The sequence below is a fragment of the Myodes glareolus genome, chromosome 17 (genome assembly GCF_982192425.1).
Source record: "Myodes glareolus chromosome 17, mMyoGla1.1, whole genome shotgun sequence".
Lineage (NCBI taxonomy): Eukaryota > Metazoa > Chordata > Mammalia > Rodentia > Cricetidae > Myodes > Myodes glareolus.
Window position 1 is genome coordinate 58,181,167 of NC_142042.1, and position 23,812 is coordinate 58,204,978.

Below are 23,812 nucleotides of genomic sequence, written 5' to 3' on the forward strand. Positions count from 1 at the left end.
CAGACTCCAGAGAGGAAACCTCAAGAAGAGTATTTTGATTAGATAAAACCCGGGTCAAAAAAGTCTCCCTTATTACTGCTCCTGATTGTTCTTATTTTCTAACAATACATATGGGCGACTTTTTTATAAAGAATGAAAAAAAAAAACCTGCTTGAGTTAGTGTGTTCAAAATAAAAAGAAATCTGCCTTGGTCTAATTGCAAAGTAAAGGAAAACTGGTTGGGCCATGTAGGATATGAAGTGGCTCAGAATCCTGCTGGATTTGCTCCCACAAACCTGGCAGTGGTTTCAGACAGCCTCTCTGCTCGTGGAGCCAATTCTCATCGAGTATAAGATTGTTACCTGGGGAGAGCACGGCTATGCTTTTCTGAAATTTAGTTTCCTGCCTGAGGAAAAAAAGATAAAATTTCAGCAGTCTTTTTCCTCGGAGAGGACAAAGACCACACTGGAAATTTCCTGCGAATTCCATAAGGTCGTGCTGGCATCACTGTCTTCAAAGAAAAGGGACAGAGTATTGCATCGCCTTTATTCTCAGTCTACCAACTTACCTCCGTGAGGAGATTCTGGGCATGGTGTACCATTCTCTCTCACAGATCTGCCAAGTTGGCATTCTGAGAGCAAATATTAGTAATAATAACTTCAGTGTGTTAGGAACTCTGAGAGTCTATAGATTGGGGAGGCAAGTGTGAGGAAGGAATGGAAAGGGGGAAGAAAAACATAAAATATTCCATGAAAATAAAAATGTTTAATTCACACTTCACAGCCAAAGGGGCAGATTTATGGGTGTATAAGGAAGCCAATATCAAAGTCATGATGGCTCTCAGGGATGCAGTCACTTATGATACACATGCCCAAACTATACCACCAAACAGATGTAAATACTTTTAAATTATGGAAACATCCTTCATCTTAACTCAAGGATTCTAGACCTTAGAATTTCATAAACTGCTCTAATCGCTCCCCCAACATTTGAGAAATCAACATTTATGTTCCTATTTTTACTCAATAGAGTGAAAATAACCTGGAAAAAATTAACACCTACCTATTCTACAGGTATCGCTATTTCATAAAGTAAGTAACATTTTGCATCAAAAAGTAGACAGGCCAGAACAGAACAATGATGGAGGAGGGTTATCTGTCTATTGTGTTATTTTCATTGGTCAATAAAGAGACTGCTTTGGCCCTTTGATAGCACAGAAAATTAGGTAGGCGGAGTAAACAGAATAGAATGCTGGGAAGAGGGCTATGAGGCAGATGCCATGGAGTCAGCCACCAGGTCAGACATGCTGAATCTTTTCCGGTAAGCCACCAGCTCGTGGTGCTATACAGATTCTTAGAAATGGGTTAATATCAAGATATGAGAGTTAGTCAGTAACTAACTCTCTAGAGATAATGGGCCAGGCAGTGCTTAAATGAATACAATTTGTGTGTTGTTATTTCTGGGACTAAGCTAGCTATGCAGGAACCAAGGCGGGATGAAAAGCAGGCCTGCCCGCAGTTCCTTACTACATATGGCGCCCAGACGTGGATAACTGAATCCACAGAAAGCTTGAGAAAGCATGGGAAAGAATAGAGTAAAGCATGTTTTGTTGGTAGCAGCAATTTCTCGGGTCTGCTGTGCTTGCTAGAGGCAAGCAAGCGCTCTCATCTAAGAGAAGCTTCCTGACTCAGCTTTAGCTGCTAAACCTTGTAGCTCTTTTAAAGGTCCTGCCACGAAACACTTAAACAGTGTTGATGAAAAGCTGAATGCATGCTTTCCGGGTTTTCAGCTGTGGCAGGAGAAAAGCTGTGCTGTTTTAAAATGCCGGCTTTCTGGGCTGTCCTGCCAGGGCAAACTCTGACTCTTTCAGGCAGGCAGTCCGACTGAGTGTGGTCTGTGAGCAGAATGCTGCAGCTTGCTGGCAAGGACCTTGAAACGCCATAGAGTTGTGGCAGTGAACCCAGCTCTGGCTGGTACCTCAGCCATGATGCTGGAAAGCTAAATAATGGGCTGGATCTAGCTGTCAAAGCCACGGCTTTAGTCCTACTGATATTGCTTGGTAAATTAAAGATTCATGTGGTCAGAAAAAGAGAGATATACAGTAAAGAGAGATTCAAAGACAAAGAAAACCTCTAAATGGTTTATAGTGTGTTACAAATAAATGCAGGATAAAAGTTAAAGTTCTTAAAGTAAAAAGGGAGTAGTTAGGTGTGGTGGTACACACCTTTAATCCCAATGCCCAGGAGGTAGAGGCACATTGACCTCTGTGACTTCAAGGTGTGGTAGCACACACCTTTAATCCCAAAGCCTGGGAGGCAGGGACAGACAGATCTCTGTGAGTTCAAGGACAGCCTGGTCTACAGAGTTATTCCAGGACAAAGATATACAGAGAACCTGTGTCAAAAAGTAAAAGTAAAAATAAAAGAAATAGAGGTTAAAAATAAAGCTGCATAAAGATAGAAAATACACAGAGAATCTTGATACTGTATGCTATTATGCTCTCTTTGAATTGCTTGAATGCTGAGGAAGGAGCAACAGCTGATAAAAGACTTTTGTTTATAAATGCTGCTGAACTAATCCAAGATAGATATTTTGAAAATACCTTGACTTCAGAATTTGTGTCTAAGAATATGATACTTTGGAAAGGAGGTTCTTCTTTTGTTTTCACAGAGGATGAGACCCTGTGGATTGCTTCTATCCCAATGTGGTATGATAGACCACGCCCTCCTGAAAGGTTTCTGTGAACACCCTCAAAAAATTTCTTCACTCAACTGCCGACTGAGATGAACCTGGCAGACAGGTTATACCATGAAAGACCTGATTAATTGCGCCCCTATACAGCAGGAAGAAGTTTGGAGAGAAATAACTACGTCCATATTCCCAAATATTGTTTATAAATGTTCTTTTACATTTAAAGGGGGATATGATATAGATATGAATAATTTCATTGGTATGGATTTTAAGGTCAATTTTGTTATATGTATATATATTTCTGATCTTGACTGATGTATTGTGATTGTGTAGTTCATTTTAAAAATGTAATGTATAATTAAAAATATAGGTTGTTAATGGATAATCATTGATAAAAGTCAAGCTTGTAGTAATGTTAGTTTGATTTTCTAGATGTGCATAGATATATTTCAGATACACATTCTTCATATCTTTCAAAGACTTCAGAACATGGCATTTAATGTTTTAATAACTTAGGACTTTTCATGACAATGAGACACGTCTGCTCCTGGCAGCACCAATCTACTTCAAGAGGAAAATGGGCATCGAAGAGGCTCCTTATGGAGTTTGATAACCATTTGGGCAAGAAACTGCTCTTGCCTGGACTGTTGTATAAACTGGACACAGAACCCGCAGAGAGAGGACTGCTGAACTTGCCTAAAGGTGAGATGGTCTTTCGGGGTTCCTGATTCATGAAAGAGTCTGCGAGACATTCTGCAGGACACAACAGATAGTGACTGAACTGCCTTTAAAATTTCCTGCTTCATGGAAATGTCTCTGGATATTATGGGCCTGAAGGCCAACAATGGATGCCCCAACGATACAGAGGAACTTTGGGTGACTGTCCAGGCAGCGAGATGTCTCTGTCATTTCTAGAGTTTTGGAAGTTGCTTACTTCTTGTTTACTTAGGTAATATATCCTTCTGGAGTCTTTGATGGAGTTGAAGAATGGATAGTCATAGTTATAGTTTTCCATTATTATGATAAAGATTTAGTTATAAATATTGTGACTGTAATTCTTGCTTGATAACTGTTTTGTTATATGTAATTTTACTATGTTAAAATGAAAGCCTTTCTTTTTTGTTTAAACAGAAAAAGGGGAAATGATGGAGGAGGGTTATCTGTCTATTGTGTTATTTTCATTGGTCAATAAAGAGACTGCCTTGGCCCTTTGATAGGACAGAAAATTAGGTAGGCGGAGTAAACAGAATAGAATGCTGGGAAGAAGGCTATGAGGCAGATGCCATGGAGCCAGCCACCAGGTCAGACATGCTGAATCTTTTCTGGTAAGCTCGTGGTGCTATACAGATTCTTAGAAATGGGTTAATATCAAGATATGAGAGTTAGTCAGTAACTAACTCTCTAGAGATAATGGGCCAGGCAGTGCTTAAATGAATACAATTTGTGTGTTGTTATTTCTGGGACTAAGCTAGCTATGCAGGAACCAAGGCGGGATGAAAAGCAGGCCTGCCCGCAGTTCCTTACTACAGAACAATGTGAGTGTTTGTAGCGGTATTTTCCAGTGAACTGCTTCTCCACAGACACGGACACTGACTCAGACCCATTATCAGCGGGCAAACTCGAGCACTGCAAACAGGGCTTTACTTTACCAGAGCAGCGCGGCTCACCAGCGACACTGTCCAGCTCATGCCTCGGAACCTCCAGCTGGCATTTTTTCCCATATCACAGGGCAGTGTTTACTGGTTCTCAAAAGAAAGCACTCTCAAGTTGGAGGAAGATTAGTTAGACCTCGGTTCTTCTACGAGGAATATCAAGAAAGGGGTACAGCACCTAAGTAAGGCTCTGAAGGCTGAGCTCATTTGCAACCAGGAAAGACGGTTTTAGCCTTTGGTTAGAAATGTCACCTAACTTGAAAGGTGGAAGGATGGGGACGGTCCTGGGGAATGACCTGTACCAACAAGGCAGTACAAGTTCAACAAGAACATCAGCTAGATCCCTGCACTCCTGTAAGGATGTGGTGGGAATAACAGAAATGAGCCCAGGAATGAAGTCAGTGATTAGACATAAAGGGTTTTAATGGAGAGACTTGAGGTCCTGGACTTGGCTGCTCAGGCCCTGAAACATCACTGACAATTGTGGTGAGTAAACAGTGGAGTCAACATTGTTATTTCTCCAGATCCTTCCAGAGATGATGTTAGACAGTTGGGGAATCATTCCAACTGCCATCTAAGAAACCCAGTAAGAAGCTACCTTTTGGAGTCAGAGTGCAGAGAGGGCAGGGCAGAACAAGGACAAAGCACCAAGATTAGAAAGAAGAAAATACGGTAATAGAAGTAACAGAGTCCAAAGGAAGATTTGTGAGAGACTCTAGTCTCACTTGAGAGACTGGAAATGAGTCTCGGTGACCTTTAGTGAGTTGAAGATCATAGAGGAGTTTGCAGTGTTTTGTCAACAGCAAAATGCAAAGTTCCTACCTCTCAGGAGTAGGCCTGCTAGAAATATGGTCTAGAATATTACAGGAATCTCTTAATATGTTACAAACATGAGAATGTTAGGTTGCCACAGGTGAACTACAGGACCTTGCTCTCAATACTCATTGGGGGAGGGGGAAGAGGAGTAAATTATAATTACCCATCTAGCAATCATCCTTGGAAAGCATAAGACAACCCATTTTCTAGAAGAAAATGAAGTCCAAACAGAAAAAGTTACTGGGGGGGGTAACTTGGATGCTCACGGAGATCTAGGACTCTGATCCAGTCCTCCAGACATCTGCTCTGCTGCTGTCTGTGCATGGCACAGAGCTCTTCATTAGAAAGACCTGCTGACACTTTAGCTGAGTTCCACTCCTTTTGCTGGACTTTCTTCACTGTGTCCCCCCAGACATGTTCCTACACACACTGAAGACCCACCACTGGCTCTTACCCTACACAGGCTTACTAACCACTTCCTCTGAAAGATCAATAAAAACAACTTCATTCGAAAATGTTGATTGTGCTCATTCTGGAACATAGAGGTTAATAAGAACACAGCAATGAGAAAATCTATCTTACAAAAGAACCATTTCTCTTCCCCAGGATCTTCAGGAAAGGTCTGAGGAAATCACTGCTATGTAGCCAGTCCTGATACAGAGGATACAAACTTCATAATGCCCAATGGGAATGACCTGGGGTTGCGGGGTTTTATTAGAAGGCAACTGTATTATATTAAATCACATCTACACAGCCAACGGGAGTATTAAACAATCATGCTGGTTGATTTATGCAGCAACGGGGGACTTGTTAAATAGGCAAAAGCTGTTGCCTTGATCTCAAAACAAGCAGAACTGAGTAGGACCCATCTATTTTGAACATCATCACATCATGAATTCATCAACCTTTCATGAAGACAGAGATCAAAGTGGTCACCTAGTCACCACAATCCCTTCACGAGCCAATGCACCTTGTCCAATTCTCAACCATCTACTTTTCCCTAATGAACAATTTATTCTTTAAACTTGCCTCTGTCCCCTGCTCTCCTCCCTGTCTTTCTATCCCAGCCATATGGCGGTGTTGGCTGATTCATATTCATCCTCTGTCTGCCCCACATAATTCCTTGAGGCAGGCACATTTGTGGATACAGGAGGCACAGACTGAAAGGAGTCAGGGAACCCATTCAAGGTCACACAATCTGTCAGTGCTTCAGTCAGAGTCAGCAGGTGCATTTGCTATGGCATCTCATGTCCTGTCCCTACCCACCTGCAGACAAAATGTATATCTGAACAAAATGTACTCTGACAGTGGACATGTCTACCAAAAAAAAATGAAGTAATGAAAGATATCTGGTACCTGTGTTGAGTCCCCCTTCATTGTCAAAGCAAACTGAAGCTCTGGCTTCCAGCTAGGTTACAGTAACATCCCTTGTAGCCTCTATAATCAACTCGAATGAACTAGTACTGGGTTCATTGTTTAGCTTTCTGTGTTTTTCTACCACGTATGACCTGAAGTTCAAATGCTTACTACCACAGCACTGCCTTTTAAAAAAAGCTACTAATTAAAATAGTAACTGGTCCCCTGCTTTGCCTCTTCTGAAACACAGTGAACCTTTGGTTCCAGTTGTGCAAGGGGCCACATCCATATTGTTGCTGTATCTCGCATTAAAATTTGAAATCTTCACTGACAATTTCGGCACAGCTTCACTCAGACCCCTGCAACCTTCCTGTGTAAGGAGCTTAGGTTGCCTTAGTAATTTAGTCAGCACCCAAAACAAATTCTTGTTTTCCTCTACCTTAGATAAAACATGGCATCCATGCAGAAAATCTTAACTGATGAGCACTTCACACATGCTGAAAAAGTCTGACAATCAGATGCTTAATCTCCTCAGGAAATAAAGAACTTGTAAGGAGTGCTACCCAGTTACACCGAGAGGGAGAGAGAGAGAGAGAGAGAGAGAGAGAGAGAGAGAGAGAGAGAGAGAGAGAAATATCCAGTCCATGTGAGATATAAATTATTAAAAAAAACCCACCACAATCACCTAACTAGTACAAAGAAAATGCTTGATAAATATCTAATGTTTCCCTCAGTTGCTTTGAGGACAGAATAGAGCATCTGATTCAAAAGGCATCAAATGTAATGATATTGTAAGTTCATCAAAAGGCATCAAATGTAGTGATACTGTAAGTTCATCAAAAGGCATCAAATGTAATGATACTGTAAGTTCATCAAAAGGCATCAAATGTAATGATACTGTAAGTTCATCAAAAGGCATCAAATGTAATGATACTGTAAGTTCATTTTGCTCCTGGTCGATCCCAAATGAAAGAATGCTAATGTGTGAGCTTAATGAACTTAAATCTCCTCATTTCAGCAAAGGATTCACTCACTGCAAGTATCCTACTAGTTAGACAATTTGATAAATACAAAATATGGTATAAAATGGGTTTGATTGCGCATTTTAGGGAACTTCATAAAGTAAGATTACTTATAAACCCATCTAGATACCCTCTTCAAACAACAAAACAGAGACTGGGTGGTGGTGGTGGCACACGCCTTTAATCCCAGCACTCAGGAGGCAGAGGAAGGCGGATCTCTGAGAGTTTGAGGTCAGCCTGGTCAATGAAGAAAATTCCAAGAGAGTCAAAAAGCTGTTACACAGAGAAATCCTATCTTGAAAAAACCAAAAACCAAACACACACACACACACACACACACACACACACACACACACACACACACACACACACACAAACTGAGTAACGTTTAGAACAAGACAGTGATACCCTGTCACTGCTTCTGCCATTCTCCTATCCATGTATGTATGTATGAGCCTGGATGGTTCCTATGTGTGTGTCTAGCCCAGAAAATAAATCAATACTTCCAGGAAAACTTCCTTATTGAACAAATGAAGAAATCCTCTGTGTCTGTGTTTGTCGTTGAGTTATTCCACTGTTATCATTGTGTAGGTACACGTTTTTCTCTTAACTAAGGCTATCCATAAGGAGAACCGTCATCCTAATTACTCCATTAACCAACTCTGCTTTCTCTACAAAGACTAGATCCTAGTAACTTCTCAATACCCACTTAATAAATAAATGTGTATGCCATAAGTAAAGAGCTCCAGACCCCTGGTAGGTTGTTAATCACACAGAAGAGCACAGAGTCTGGAAATGAAGCAGTAAGTCTTACATTTTTAGACCTAATGGCTTTGAGATCACATGGAAGAGAAATACACACAGGAGTCTTCAGATAGAGGGGGGAGCAAGACTCAGTCCTGCACAGCCAAGAGGTGGAAGAGATCCTAACATAGGAAGACATGATGATAACGTAGGAGCTCGGTGCACTTGGTGAGGGCACTTGTGTCTGAGCTAAATGTAGACCATGCCAGCTGTCACCAGACATCACCACGCTGTCATCACCAATGCTTCATGTATGCTGCAAGCCTGGTGTCTCTCATTTGGATTTTTTGTGCCATTCCTCCCCAATATAGAGACAAAGGTTCTTTGAAAGCTGGCAGGCAGAAGGCTCTCCAGAGCAGACCCTTACCTGCTGGTTCTGGTAGGCTGTGACAGTGGTGAACACCGTCTCAGGAAAGTTGAAGGTTTTCACCCCGTCCCCAACAGGCACAGGCTTGGTGGGTGAGAGATCGCTGCTGAAGTCTTTGCGAATCACATGGACTCGAGGCTGGTATTTGTGCATAGAGTGCAGAATGATCTGAAACAGGGAGAGGGAAGATAATGGGAGGTGTGACTTAGAGTTTCCTGCATCTTTTTGAACTCCTGTGCGAAATAAATCACAAGACGGAAGCATTGGAGGAGGAGGAGGGCCGATTAGAAATGGGATGCACAGGAGGTTGGAAATCAGTGCACTTCCTCGTGGCGAGAACTCAGCCACTGGGTAACTTTATCTGGAAGCATATAAGCAAGAATATTCCTCTTGGATGATAGATGTGTTTCCTTTGTTTAATGGGAAAAATGCTGACCACCCATTCTCGTGTTAAGACAACACCCCACTGAAACTTCTCAACCTCTGCCATGTGACACATTGTTCCTGCCGCCTTCAGTTTCCCAGCAGGTCCCATGCTGTCTTTAAATTCTGCACATAGCCTTTTGCACTCATTGAATTTGTGGACGTTATTTTATGTCACAGATATATAAATGGCATATCTGTGACTTTACCACCTAGGAAGATTATTGTCCCCTTGAAGAAAATAGCCATAGCAACCAGAATGAAGGTTGGCATTGATTGAAAATCCAGTACATCTTTTATTGCCACAGATAAACTAATAGCATCTGTTGTTCTGATTATACCAGAACAGTCTTAAAACTTAAGACTTCTTTTGTAAATTCACAGCTTTCTTAACCAATCAACCAAAATGGCCATTCATTTGTTTCTCTTAGGTATTGTCTTCTGAGTTATCCTATTGAATACTGTGGCTTCTCTTCCAGTGCTAAACCTGCCCTGTGTTTCTGTCTTACCTCTTTGACTGGACTGTGAGTTTCTGGTGCAAAAAGAACTTTGCCTGAGAAATACATGCTGATACATAGCAGATGTTTGCTTAATGTTAGATTTGTAATAAATGAAATTTCAGTGGAAAAAAAATTCATGCTTAGTTACTTCAATGGTATATAGGTATACAGATTCTTATTTTACCTATTTGAAAGGACCTGAGGCTAATCAACTCTAAAGCGAAAGGGTAAAGAAGGAGGAGGAGGAAATGGAATTCTTTAACTCACATGTCCTTGATCGTCCAGCTCATTGTTGGTCAGCTTAAGCTTGTCGAAACTAACCACCTGTCTCATCCAGGTGTCTCCAGAAGCCAGGGAGTCTGGGTGTATATAAACCCTTGGAGGCACAGGGGAGTCGGCATTGCCAGCTACCATCCACTTGGAGCTATGGTACACATATCTGAGACACAGAAGGAGAGGGGAGGATTTAGAGACAGATGCATGGAAGAACGGAGGACCAAGAAACAAATACGAAGGGAACAGGAAAGGTGAAGAGATGACGGGAGTGGAAAACTGATGGGATCGCATGGAGACTATAAATGAGACGAACAGAAATGTGGATGATGAGGAAAAAATGACAGTGAGATGACAATGGACAATGGGAAAGGGAATGAGAGAGACCCGTTGTGGTTAACAATCAAAGCCACAGCTCTCACGAGGAAAACATGTTCCGAGCCCCTTTTCTTTCTCCTCCCTCTCTGTGCTGTGCACCCCTGTGTGCACACAGGCATCCTGAACCCACGTGTTTAGCTAAAGAAAAGGTATTTTACTGCAACCTTTCACCTCTCAAATGCAAACCATACAATCTTTAGCCACTTGTTCAGGATTTTGTTCCTTATTAAAAACATCTTCCATGTTGTCCTATAAAAAGAAGCCATGTGCAGAGACCCTCCATGCGCTGACTCGTTAACTATTTCCTTGCTAACCGTCTGAATCCTGTGAGGCATTTCTATGGGAACCACTCCCAGAATCAACATCAAATATTTATTTCTGTGTTCACTTTCATGGACTTGGTTTGGAAATTTTTTATTGTTTACATCATTTTCCCAGAATGCCCCTGTACATGACATAATGATGGCCACAAAGGAAGTCTATTTTCCCAGGCTCATCAATTTTCCTATGATCCTCAAGACCTATGCCATGTATATGGCACCTCCTTGTATTTCAATACTAAAGGACTACATGGGCCCAGAACTCTGGCAAACAGAAGCACTCAGACAGAATCATGGTCTCCAAGATTCTCTTTAACTTACTAGAAGTATTTTCTCCCCTAAGCCCTACGATGTATACCATGGCTGTCTTGACCAGCTCTCTCTTCATATCATTATGGTCCTGGCTTCCCCATCCACATTTTACCTCCCAGTTCAGAGGCTTAGAACCAAATTCTCATATATTATACATTTCTAAAAATGCACCTCTGATTTGACTGGGACTTCAAGACACTGAGCAAGCCTCAACTTATTTTTATAATAACAATATATATATGCCATCAAAGAGACTTGGAGAATACATTGAGAAAAATCTGAGATAAAGTTATTTATCAAACTTACTCACACCCATATTAAAGACAGTTGTTCCCCTGATAAGATTGTCTTCTTAAATTCTTTCCAATTTTTCAATTTGTTTTTCTCCACCTTCTCAAGAGTGGCACGTTAGATGGGCAATTGAATATGTCGCACTTGTCTACTTCCTTCTCAAAAAAAAAACCCAATATTCCAACTCATTTACCATTTCACAAGACAGATCATTCAATGTGTTCATCATTTTAACCTTACCTCAGTTAATTTCAGATTCAAGAAAAAACCACTTAATATTTGCTCCTGTAGGGGACACTCTAAAATTCTATCCTGTCCAGAGGCATGGGGAGGATTTGGAAGCACACTTACTAAGTTCTGCTTCCCTACCTTTCGTTACTGTTTCCCGCCTGCTACTCCACTACACCAACCACTGTCATAGCCTCTGCCCTTATTCGCCGAACGAGTTTAAGGAACTGCCTTGGGATACTGAGACATCTACAATTCCATATTCCAGATTCCTTACCTGTATCTTTTATTGTCCACAGGCACAATGTCCATTGCTATATAGTATTGCTGGTGGGGATCCAGGCCAGTGATTTTCACTCTCATGGCAGGAAACATCCTCCTGTGGAGATGAACAGGGTCGTGAGCTTAGGAGAGGAGGAAGGTAAAGTGGAGTAGAAACTTAAAGTGTCTTCTCACTGGGTATTTTAAGCACATCAAAGTTCAATATCCACTAATTCCCTGAATTGACTAATTATGATTTTCCTGTAAATGATCACTGTGAACAATGATAAAGATCAATATTGCTGAAATTGCATCTTTTATTAGCTTAAATTTAAGCTACCTCATGATTCACACACTCAAACATACCATGCTCTGCTTTACATTTTAATTAATTTTTAGTAGTATATATAAAATATTTACTGAGTTTATTTGAACATTATCACTGAAAATTAATTTCTCAAGAAAATAACAAAGCAAAATTAATTGCTGCTAGTCTCCAAACAAAGGGCCACTGAAGCTTTCTTTTCAGTGCATAAAACTGAACAAAAATTTCAGCAATTTCTCAGGCTGTCAATGTGTGTGTCAGAGGAAGGGCCCCATGGAATAAGAAGCAAATACCAAACGAAGTCTAGTGGCCTCTGGGCAATACCTTGCTTCCACCACAATGGCTTGTTAAACTTGCCAAAACAAGTGAGGTCAGGATATGGCACTTTATAGCTTCTCTCATAACTGAAGAGAGGAGAGGGCACAGCTCAAAAGAGGTATTGGATTTCAACAAGTCTAGAGTAAAGCTTGCCATTCTCCCAAAAAACTCCAAGAAGAAATAAAAGACACCAAGCTTATTTGCATCAAACCAGACATTAAAAAGTGCTCAGTTCAAACATTTAGATTGCCCTGAGTGTGCTTTAGGGTCCTTGTACACAAAATACAACATTAAGCTTAACCATCTGGGGCTAGTTAATCGAACTGAGCCGACCACGGTGCTAATGAGGTCAAGGTCACAAGCTTGATCCACATATAGCCTAATTGGCTTTGCTCCATTTCACGGCCATAGACCATGCCCTGACCTCAGACAGTCGTCTTGCAAATGTGTGCAAGGCTTTCTATGCAAGTCTCATGTTCAGTCCTTACTCAGGAAAAGTAACCTATAAAGCAAATATTTCTGAGAACAATTATGTGCCATGAGCATCACATTTGAGAGGCAAGAGATCTTTGATAAGGATGGTAATGAATTCTGAAATACTTACACCAAATGCATAGCCATTCCTCCTTCACACTTGATTATTTTCCAGTCATTTTCTATTTTCTCTTCCCATCCTCACAACTTTAATGAGGAGGCCTTGAATTTTAGTCTTACCAATAAAATGCTATGAGTGGCTACACTCAGTAACATTCACTGTGAGCTACACACTTTGATCTATACTAATTCTTCCAAACATCTGAGAACTGAAGTCTATACTTTTAAACACAGATCAATAATTGCCTTCTTAACAACAAGAATTATTATTCTCCTCTATGTTTTAATTACTAGAGGGCATCTGGTGAGAGACAGAAAGAAAACTTACTATTGGAGGCAAGAAGATGTGCTTCCTCTTAGCCACCTCCAAGGGTTGTACTACATTGAAAGTAATAGATTTATTTTTGCCTTAATAACTTCAAAGAAACGGCACTAGATATTTTTAACTTGATAGTCTTTTGGGGACAGTTATGTAATCCTAAGTACTCAAATTCTAAGATGACTTTGGGTAAATAATTCCATTCCTATCATCTGTAAGACAAAGCAAAGGCAGTAGATTAGATTGACTGCTCACCTGCTTTAAAATTCTTCATGAATTTTCTGAACTCTTTAGGTACTGCCCATTTTTGTGTTAGTATTTTAATACTTTATACAAGATAAGTCATAGAACAATTAAAAAGAAACTATCTTTTATATCTTATAAAAGGCGCAGTGTTTGGTATTATTATTATGGCTAAATTTAGGTCAGTTCTGTTTTGTAAATCCATTAATCCCAACGTGCAGCTCTGTCCATGGTGCTGATCACACTGATTAGTTGAAGTTTCCCAAATTGAGGGCTCTACACAAGCAATCATTACAAATCAGCAGGAGGACAGCTTGGTGTGTAGCAAGATGCACATGATGAAGAATATTTCCCTAGTTGTAATAAGACATGTAACCCTACCTACCTAACAAGGAAAAACAGGACTTCAATACAACTAAGAAAAGAAACTGCTAGGGAATATTGGTATTGCCGAGAATCAACAGGATTTTGTGAAAATGTATGTGCAGAAGCCCTGAAATTAAACACGGAAAGGTTGGAGGTGCACCAATGAATTGAGCTCCAAGGTGTGTAGAATGAGGGGTGGTATCAGGAACAAGACTGTTTGGCAAACACAGACCCAACAAAAAAATATATTAAACCCTACTATGCCTCTCTCTGTTCAACCTCTCTATCAAAAGAAAATTCCCTTAATTTCTTTGTTTTCCTCCAATTTTCAACATCACAAAAGTAGAAGAGGAGAGCACTAAAATCCAGGTAATAAGAGGTGGCACTGAAGATAATTCTCTTTCAAAGTTGATCTACACCATAAGCCTTTCCTTACTACCAGAAGTTGCCATGCAATACATGTATCAGGAGGTAAACAAGCAGAAATTCAGGTTCATTTAATTCATGGTTTTCAGAATTTTTATTGAATTTGTTGGTTTCTCTATATCCATAGAGATGAACTATCCATAATAAGTATTTCCATGAAATAGTATGCAAGCAATGAGGTGGCTGGAGCCTTTTCATTCTCTTGATGTATGCATCTATATAATATATAGATCTCCGTTGAGAAATAAAACAGTGTAGTCATGATTCATTTCAATAGCTATTCTTATATACTGAAAGGCCTAAGCTGAATTCAGTTTGATCTAAATCACTTTTATTTTGAGGCATAGGTAAGAACTATAACTACTAAAGGGGAGGATTAATAAACAATTGCGGTCATTATTTTAGAGCAACCCAGATGCATGAATTTTGGAGCTCCCATCACTCAATAGCTCTTGCCTTCATCAATATGATTAGCTTTTTTCAGTCTTCCTTGCCTTGTAACCATACAGAACAGTCATATTTCACTTTGTAGGATTCTTGTGAAGTTCAAGTACTATGTGTATATTCAGTGCCTGGCCCAAAATAGATGCATAGTCATAGAAAACCAGAAGTTGCTAGTAAAGTCGTGGTTTGACTAAAGGTGCCTCTTTTTAAGAGAGAGAGAGAGAGTGGTTTCCAAACCTTTATTATCTTGGGTAACTAGTTTCACAAGAGCCTCTCCTAATCATCATGAAGTTTATATGATAATTTCAAGCCAACAACAAAACACTCAACGGGTGTACCAAGTCCCATTCTTTTGAAGGTGTTTGGTTACTTTAGTCTTTGAAGATGTATACTGTTTTTAGAAAAGGTTTTTTGAAAATATTGCACAGGGGGTTAAGTACTTCCTTTGGACATAACTCTTCTCTATTATATATCAAGAATTAGACAAAGAAATATGTTTGAAGATGGGATATGATTGTGAATGTAGAGGTGATGGTAGATTTGAGTGCTTAGAGAAAAATAGCAAAATAACCACAGACACAGCAAGACCACATGAGCAAATATAAGTGTAGAAAAAGAACTTCAAGATGCTTGAGCTTTGCTGATTCTGCCACAGATAAGTGGAAGTGGGAATCACGGGGCCACTTCTGTAGAGCCTTTGGGTTTGGTCACTCAATGGAACATCCTTACCTGCCTGCTTTGGTGATGATCATCTCCGTTCCAATATCATGGAACCTCTTCCAGAGGTCAGCACATTGTAACTCCACCTGAATCTCCTCCATGGTAGACATGGCAGCAGGCACTGAGCCTGCAGCACCGGACGCCAGGTCAGCGTGAGTGCCGAAGGAGCAGGAGGTCCGCTCGGTGAGCACCTCGGAGTCTGACCCAGTGCTCTGCTCAGAATCTGAAAAGGGAACAATCAAGACTGAGGTGAGAAGCTGCCCCATTGCCCCCATACCTGACTTTAAAAGAAGGGGAAGTGGGAGACACGGTGAGTTTGGGGGAGGAGTGAGCAAAAGAAGACTTGAATCTGGGAAGCTCCAGAGCACAGAGCTTGGGGAATTTTATTATTTATTTTACGGTCTGTTTTTGTGATTTATGACCTCCTTTCAGGTTTCATGTTCCAATGTGACATCTGGCATTTTTGTAAGTTTTAGCCATAGTTGAAGAAAATTGGTCTGCAACAGGTAAAATAAAGAGTACCAATGTCACCATGTGGGAAGAGATGAGGCCAAGCCGGAGTGACAAAATAAATGTCACATTAAATGATGCCCACAAGCACAGACTCTCTACATCTTGATTAGACTGTCTCCTTGTTGCCCCTAGTGTCATGTCTTCTCACTCCCTGACACTTGGCATCACAAGTTATTTTAAAACATAGAAATATTTCTTCCACCACTCTATTCCCTGATCACCAGTATAATGAAAATAAGAGCTTTGCTGTCTTTATAAGCAGTATGTCACACATTTGAATTAACAGTTTTTCCTAGGCCTCAATCGGACGGTGCATTTTTTGATAGGAAAAAAAATTCTTTTGTGAGGCAAGGATTTAACCATATGGGAAAAGTTACTAGGAAAAGCAGCTGAAGCAGAGAGAATAAATGGGGTCAGGAGACACCTTGATTGGCTTCTGAGGGATGGGTGAGAGGAGGAGTGAACGAAACAGAAAGGTGGGATTCAAACCAAATAAAAGCTGCATCTGATTCCTGGTCACACAGGGTTTTCTTGTGTCTTATGTCCTCAGGAAGAGGAGGTGGGCAAAGGGACCAGGAGGTACTAGGGGGGTAGGAGAAGGCTGAAATGAGATTTTCTAGATGATTAAGCTTTACTTTCAGGAACTTGATATCAAAACTCCTGAATCCTAAGACTGTCCACATTCAAGTCATCTTGATATACTCTTCTTAGGTCACATGATATCAAGCCTCAGGGAACCATTTATCTAACCAGCCACTCAATAGCACAGATTCTGATAACATTCCCTGGAGATAAATATGTGCATAGAGGCTTTAGGAACAACATAATGCTTCGATAAATGACATTTTTACTTTTCTTCCAAGAAGATCATTTACTAACTTACTTACTACTTACTTACTTATGTACTTTTTAGGTATTTTTTCAATACCTAAACAACAACCCTTGCTGTCCAGTGACTTCCTATGTAGATCAGGATGGCCTTGAACTCACAGAGATCTGTCTGCCTCTGCCTCTCCAGTGCTGAAATTAAAGGTGTGCGCCACCACTGTCCAGCTATAGCCCATGTATCTTGACCATATGAATTTCCCTGTATCTTTTCATTTCTCCTCCTCCCTTTCTTCCTACTTCCTCCCTCTATTCTCATATATGTATATAAGAATGTTTATATATGAGAATATATACATATAAGTCCGTATATAAGATCCACAAATGAGATAAATACACAAAACTTGACTTTCTGAGTCTGGTTTATTTTACTTAATATGATGATTATCTCCAATTGTATCCATTTTCCAACAGACAATGATTTCATTCTTTGTTATGACTGGTTAAATTCCATTGTGTACATAGGTCACATACTCTTGTTTTATTCATCTGTTGATAAATGGTGCTGCAGTAACCATGGACTTGCAAGTATCTGTGTGATGATGTGGTTTACAATTATTTTGGTATATATACCCAAAGGGGGTACAGCTAGGTCATATGGTATTCTATTTTTGAGTTTTTGGAGGAACCTCCACACTGATTTCTATAGTGAGTGGGCTAATTCCCATTCCCACCAGCAGTGTATAAATGTTTTTTTCCCCCACATTCTTTCCAGAATGTGTTTTTTTTCTTATTTCATTAAAATATTGTAATGATATTTTGCTTATGTTTTAACAGATGAAGCTTGTCTGAAGGTCAGAGTACAGAGCTAAACAATTAGAGGTCAAGGAGTGGTAGCACACACCTTTAATCCCAGGACTAGGGAGACAGAGGCAGAGGGATCTCTGTTAAAGGCCACTCTGAGCTACACAAGATGAAATCTAACAGAGAAACAGAGCTCACACAAAGGTCTTCCCAGCCTTGGGATCTCACGCCATTAATCCCAGCACTAAGAAGACTGGGACAGGAGTGGCATGCCTGGGTGGAGAGAGGAATAGAAGGCAGAAGGAGACAGGAACTCAGTGCAGTCTGAGGTTTGGTGGAGACAGATGGAGTCTGGCGATGCAGTCTGAGGACAGGATCGTCCATTCAGTCTGAGCATTGGTAAATGTAAAAGAACTCTCTAGTGGATGGCCTCTTGGCTTCCCTGATCTTCAGCATTAACCCTGGATCTGACTCTGGATTTTTATTATTAAGACCAACAAGCATCCATGCTACAAAATATAATCACATCCTTTCTCTTCTCCCTTCTGTTCCTCTCCCCGACATGTCCCATGCCCCCAACTCCCTCTTAAATTCACGGCCTTTTTTTTTCTGCATTTGCTGTATATTGATAGATATATGCAAATAAATGTATAAGTATGGCCTGCTGAGTCCATCTAGTGTTGCTTATATGTATGTTTTTAGGGATGACTACTTGGTGTTCAATAACATTTGGGAGGGGTTATCCCTAGGGAAGACTAGTTATCTCTCCTTCTGCAATTACTAATTACCCTTAGCTCTTCAACTAGGGGCAGGACCATGTGAGATGTCTCCCATCCATGTTAGCATGCCAACTGGTGGTGTCATTATTAGGTCTTGGTTAGGCAACCACAGTATTGAAATTTCATGGGTGTAGCTTCTCTATTGTGTCTATAAGGCAAAATCTTACAACAGACTTCCTAGTTCTGATAGCCATTTTGACTCAGGTAAGATGGAATTTCAGTTTTATTTGTATTCCCCCGATGATCAGGTATGTTGAGCATTTTTTTCATGTTTATTGGTCACTTGTACTTCATCTTTTGAGAACTTCTTGTTCATTTCATTAGGCCACTTATCAGTCGGGTTGTTGGAGAGTATTTGGATGGGTAGCACTTGGTTTTCAGAGTTCTTTATATATGATGTATATTAATCTTCTGTCAGACATATAGTTAGCAAAGATTTCCCCCATTCTGTAGGATGTCTCTTCGCTCAATTACTGTTTCCTCTGCTACACAGAACTTTCTATTTTTATAGAACCCCATTTGTCCTTCTTTGTGTCATTTTCAGAGTTGTCAGGGTCCTTTTCAGAAAGCCCTTGCTTCTGCCGCTGTGTTTAAATACCTTTCCTATCTTTGCCTCCAATAGTTTCAGACTTTTGTGTCTTTTATACACTTTAAATTAATTTTGTACAAATGTAAAGATTTTGATCTACTTTTATTCTTCTACATGTGAATATACATTTTCTCAACACCATTTCTTAGAGAGACTGCCTTTTTGCCAACATATGTTTCTGGCCTCTTTGTCAAAAAACCAAGTCATTCCAGCTATGTAGGTTAATTCTGGGTCCTCCATTCCATGTGGTCATGCCAGTATCATTCTAGTTTTGTTACTGTGGCTCTGCAGTACAATTTTAACACAGTATTCCAACATATCTTACAATGTTCTTTGGGCTCATAATCACTTTGACTATCCAGAATCTTCTATACGTCCATATTAATTTTAGGATTTTTTTCTATTTTTGTGAAGAATGTCATGGTGTTCTCACATCAGATACATTAATCTGTAGATTGCCTTTGGTAAAATAGCAATTTTCACAGTATTAACTCTTGTCAATATATGAGCACAGCATAATGTTTTGATATGTTTACAAATTACAGTGTTTAAATCGTATTAAACATGTTCTTGGACATCTGTCCTTTCTTTATGGTGAAAACTGTCAAGCCCCTCTGTATGCCTTGTAGAAGTATGTGTATGTGCATGTGTGTGTTTGTGTGTATGTTAAATTTCTGTCTTTATTCACCCTGCTGTACATTAGAACACCAGAACTCGGGCTAAAAAGATGACTCAGAAGCTAAGAGTGTTTTCTGCTCTTCCAGATGACCCGAGTTCAATTCCCAGCACCTGTGTTAGACAGTTAGCCATCACCTGTAACTCCAGCTCCAGGGGATCCCTTGGCCTCTTCTGGCCTCTGAGGAAACTTCACACACGGCATACATTCATACAAACACACACACACACACACACACACACACACATAAATAATAAAAACATTTTTAAAATCTAGAACACCAGAATGTATTGTTTCTCTCTGAGTGTAACCTAGTAGCCATTGATGAAGTTTCCCATCCCTCCTTCCCTCTACTCCTAGGAGCTTCAGGTAACCACCATTCTCCCCTCAGTTTCTAAGACACTGATTTCTTTAGATTCCACATGTAAGTGAGATTATGCATGTTTGTCTTCCTATTTCTGGATTCTTTTAGTGAAACTAGTGATCTCCAGGTCTATTTGTTACTGCAGATGGCAGGATTTTGTTCTTCTTATGGTGCTATAGTATTTCATTGTGTAAATGTTCCACATTCTTTGTACTCATTTGTCGGTTGATGGGCACTTAGGTTCTTTCCAGTTCTTGGCTGTTGTGACTAAGTGGAGATGTCTCTTTGACATGTTGACTTAATTTCTTTGCATCTATACTCTAGGTAGAGTTTTTTTTTGTCAGGACCATGATCAAATCTGTTCCACCAGCCACTTCCCAAATAACCACTAAAAGACTTATTATTTATAAATGTTCAGCCAATAGCTCAGGCTTATTATTAACTCTTACAACTTAAATTAACCTTAACCCACTTCTATTAATATTAGTGCTACCTAGAGGCTCATGACTTTTACCTCTTCTATGTGTGTGAATATATGTCATTGTGACTGGTTTAATAAAGTAGCTGACTGGTCACTAGCTGGACAAGATAAGTTAGGTGGGAGAACCAGACTAAGGACACTGGGAAGAGGAAGAGCAGAGTCAGAGGAGTTGCCAGACAGACAGAAAGGAAACAAGACATGTAGTAGAAGTGAGTTAATTTAAGTTGCAAAAGCTAGTTAGTAATAAGCCTGAGCTATCAGCTGAACATTTATAAGTAATAATAAACTTCTGAGTGGTTAAGAGGAAAGCAGCTTGTAGAACAGAACTGATTGTGGTCCCAACAAAAAAACTCCGCCTACACTATACCTAATAGTGAAATTACTAAATCATATGGTAATTCCTCTTTAAAATTTTTAAGACCTTCCATACTGTTCTTCAGAGTGACTATATTACTTTCCATTCTCACTAACATATTTGCAGAATTTCCCTTTTCTCTGTGTCTTGTCTAGCACTTTTATCTCTTGTCTATTTTAGAATATTTTTTCTTGCTGGAATAGATAATACATCACTAGAGTTTTGATCTCTGATTATTAGTAATGTTGAGCTTTTTTACAGACTTTTTGGCCATTTTGCCTCCTTTTGAGGATGTCTGTTTACATCCATTGTCAAATGACTTTTCAGTGTTGTTATGGGTCAGATCTTGGCACTAGTAAATTGGGGAAAGGATGAGACAGAAAGCCAGACCATGTTATTGCCATCCATATTTGCCTAGAGCTGATTTCTGGACATATGCCCAACACATCCCATTCTCTCCAGCTCCAGAATTTTCCTCTCCCAAGTCCAGACATCATCTCTGGCAACAGCCACAACTTTGCCATCACCCATAAGGAAGAAGGTGCCCACAGGAATCAAAGTGTCATCTCTATCCAATTTCTCCTGTCCCTCACTTCTGGACAGAATCAGGTTGCTGCATGATCAAACCACTTCTTACATAAAACTTGTTTCTAACCAGAAATGTTGGTTTACCCATAATATCTAGTTCAGAAACTATCCTCATTTGAAATCATTGTAAAGGTTTATAGATAGATTCTACGTGTCTGGGTTTAGTTTTATGCCTTGGGCTAACCAGCGCTGCTTTTTAATCTCCCTCCAGCACAGATCTAAGACAAGAGCAGCTGCTGAGTGGCAAGCGTACTTCCTAGCTTGATTGAGATGCCATACAGAAACAGAGCCATTTTAATGTCACACACTCAGTCATAGACAAAGATGGGTGTCCAAAGCCCATTTGTCTCTGATACCAAAAGCTTCTTACTTAACATGAATAGTGTAATATGGTCAAAATCTTCTCAAAACAAGATTTTTCAAATAGCTTTAACTTACCTATGACTAAAGTGTTAAAATGTCTTTACCACTAAATGATATAACTATAAAATAAAATTGGGAGTAGACACTGAAAGTGGGATCCAGAAGAAGTTTTGGACATGTGATTTCATCACTGCATGTTCAGTAAGGGGAACAAGGGAGGGAGAGAGTCGCCACCACACTAAATCATAACAGTTATCCATATTAATAGACTGAAATGAGGATCACAGCTGGGAACTAGGAAATAAGAGACTTTCCCCTAAACACACTGTCCGGAAGAAGACAAGGATTCAAATGTGCTACTAAATGGATTAACACATAGCCTTGGCCAAGTCACTTGACCACAAAGGATCTATTTTTCCCATCGTACCCTGGAAAGGGCAAAACTGGAAACTTTTAGAATCTCTCCTGTCTCTGATGACGTGGAGAACGTAAGGGTCCTCTCTGATGCAAGGAGTACCCAGGAAGGCTCAGTTAGGAGCAAAGTGACTTGAACAAACCAGATTAATTGAAGAAAAAGAATAAAGGCCTAGGATCGCATTGCAGAAATTAAAAGATTGATTAGGGATCCAGTGAGTAGCTACAGTTTCAACCAGGCTAATCAATTAGCACCTATGAGCAAACGGCTCCAGATTATATACCACATAATTAGAAACAGAATACAGGCCAAGAGAGATTTCCAGTTAGTGTTGATTAACTGTGGGTTCATAGAGTAGTTACTGTGTGCCCAACACTGTGCTAGACTCTGAAAAGTACCAAGGAAACAAATAGACTCTCTCTAATGTATTATGAGGCAGTTAGACATAGGAAGAAGTTAGAAATATTCAGAGACCAACACACTACAACACTGTTTCCATCCCATTACATAGAGTCTCATATGTGTTGTGGAAATCTAGAGGACATAGAGGTTTGAGAGGGTTGGGAAAGATCTTTGGAGAACCCATTGCTGCTTTAAAAAAATGGTTAAGTTATGGTAGCATAAGCAGTGCTTACCTATGGAGAGCATTTTCAGAAACAGTTATTTATATTACTAGAAATACTCTAAACTCGCAACATCCCATGTTCTCACATAAAAGGAGCCCATGAGCTTTTTTTACAGATTGTAGGCTCCAGCCTATGAGTGAAATTATTTGAATGCACTCTTTCTTGTTCATTTCTCAGTTGTTCTGTAGCTGGCATCATTCAAAAATAAAATTGACCTTGTATGTTCAACAGTTTTTTTTAAAAAAAAAAATGACAGAGGAGTAAAAGTCTGGTGAGATCAGCGGCTAAACAAGAACCTTCGATTGTAATCTGAGCCGAGATCAATAGCAGTAGTCTGCAGAAAAGTAAGGTTTAACCCTGTGGACAAATATATTCCTAAATCATAAGTACATACCACACTTAGGGGCCCAGCAAGATGGCTCAGCAGCACGTGTGTGTACTCCCCAGGCTGGCAACCTGAGTTCAATGCCTGACAGCCATGGGAAGGTGGAAGGAAGAAGCCAAATTCACCAAGTTGTCCTCTGACCGCTATACGTGACCATGGCACACATGCCCTCCAAACCTGATCAATAAATGTACTCCAAAGAACGATTAAACTATTTGAATCAATACTTTTCTCTATTAATCAGAATATACAATCACATTGCCTTAAGTGATGCATTTAAGTATCACGTAATCAGTTATATTAATCAAATCAAGTCATCCATTCAAAAACATGACAAACTCCAGTCTCAGGGAATCTGCTCTCTTCTGACCTCCTCAGGTACCAGGCATGCATGTGGTACATAGACATACATAAAGACAGAACACTGAAGCACATAAAATAAAAATAAGGGGGAATTTTAATGACTAATCCCTTAAAGATTAAAAACATCACTAGTTATTTTTATTTTGGCAACATTTGACTTTCTTAATAAATTAAGTGTTAGAAACTAATCTGAATTATCCATAAAATTTTTTATAAATAATATTTCAACAAAGGTGTTTCAGTAAATAAGGAGCACAA

At 39.8% G+C, this 23,812-nt stretch overlaps 1 protein-coding gene across 2 annotated transcripts in view; it reads right to left on the reverse strand.

Annotated features, from left to right (window-relative positions):
- The window catches only part of Tbx15 (T-box transcription factor 15), a 117,755-nt gene that overhangs the window by 32,548 nt on the left and 61,395 nt on the right, over positions 1 to 23,812 (reverse strand). For both annotated transcript variants that reach the window (XM_085677926.2, XM_085677924.2), the window contains exons 2-5: positions 15,438 to 15,651; positions 11,690 to 11,791; positions 9,878 to 10,049; positions 8,688 to 8,855 (exon numbers count right to left, since the gene is read on the reverse strand). In XM_085677926.2, coding sequence (XP_085534052.1) covers positions 8,688 to 8,855; positions 9,878 to 10,049; positions 11,690 to 11,791; positions 15,438 to 15,538 — 543 coding nt within the window. In that variant the 5' untranslated portion in view covers positions 15,539 to 15,651. The remainder of the gene's footprint in view (positions 1 to 8,687; positions 8,856 to 9,877; positions 10,050 to 11,689; positions 11,792 to 15,437; positions 15,652 to 23,812) is intronic.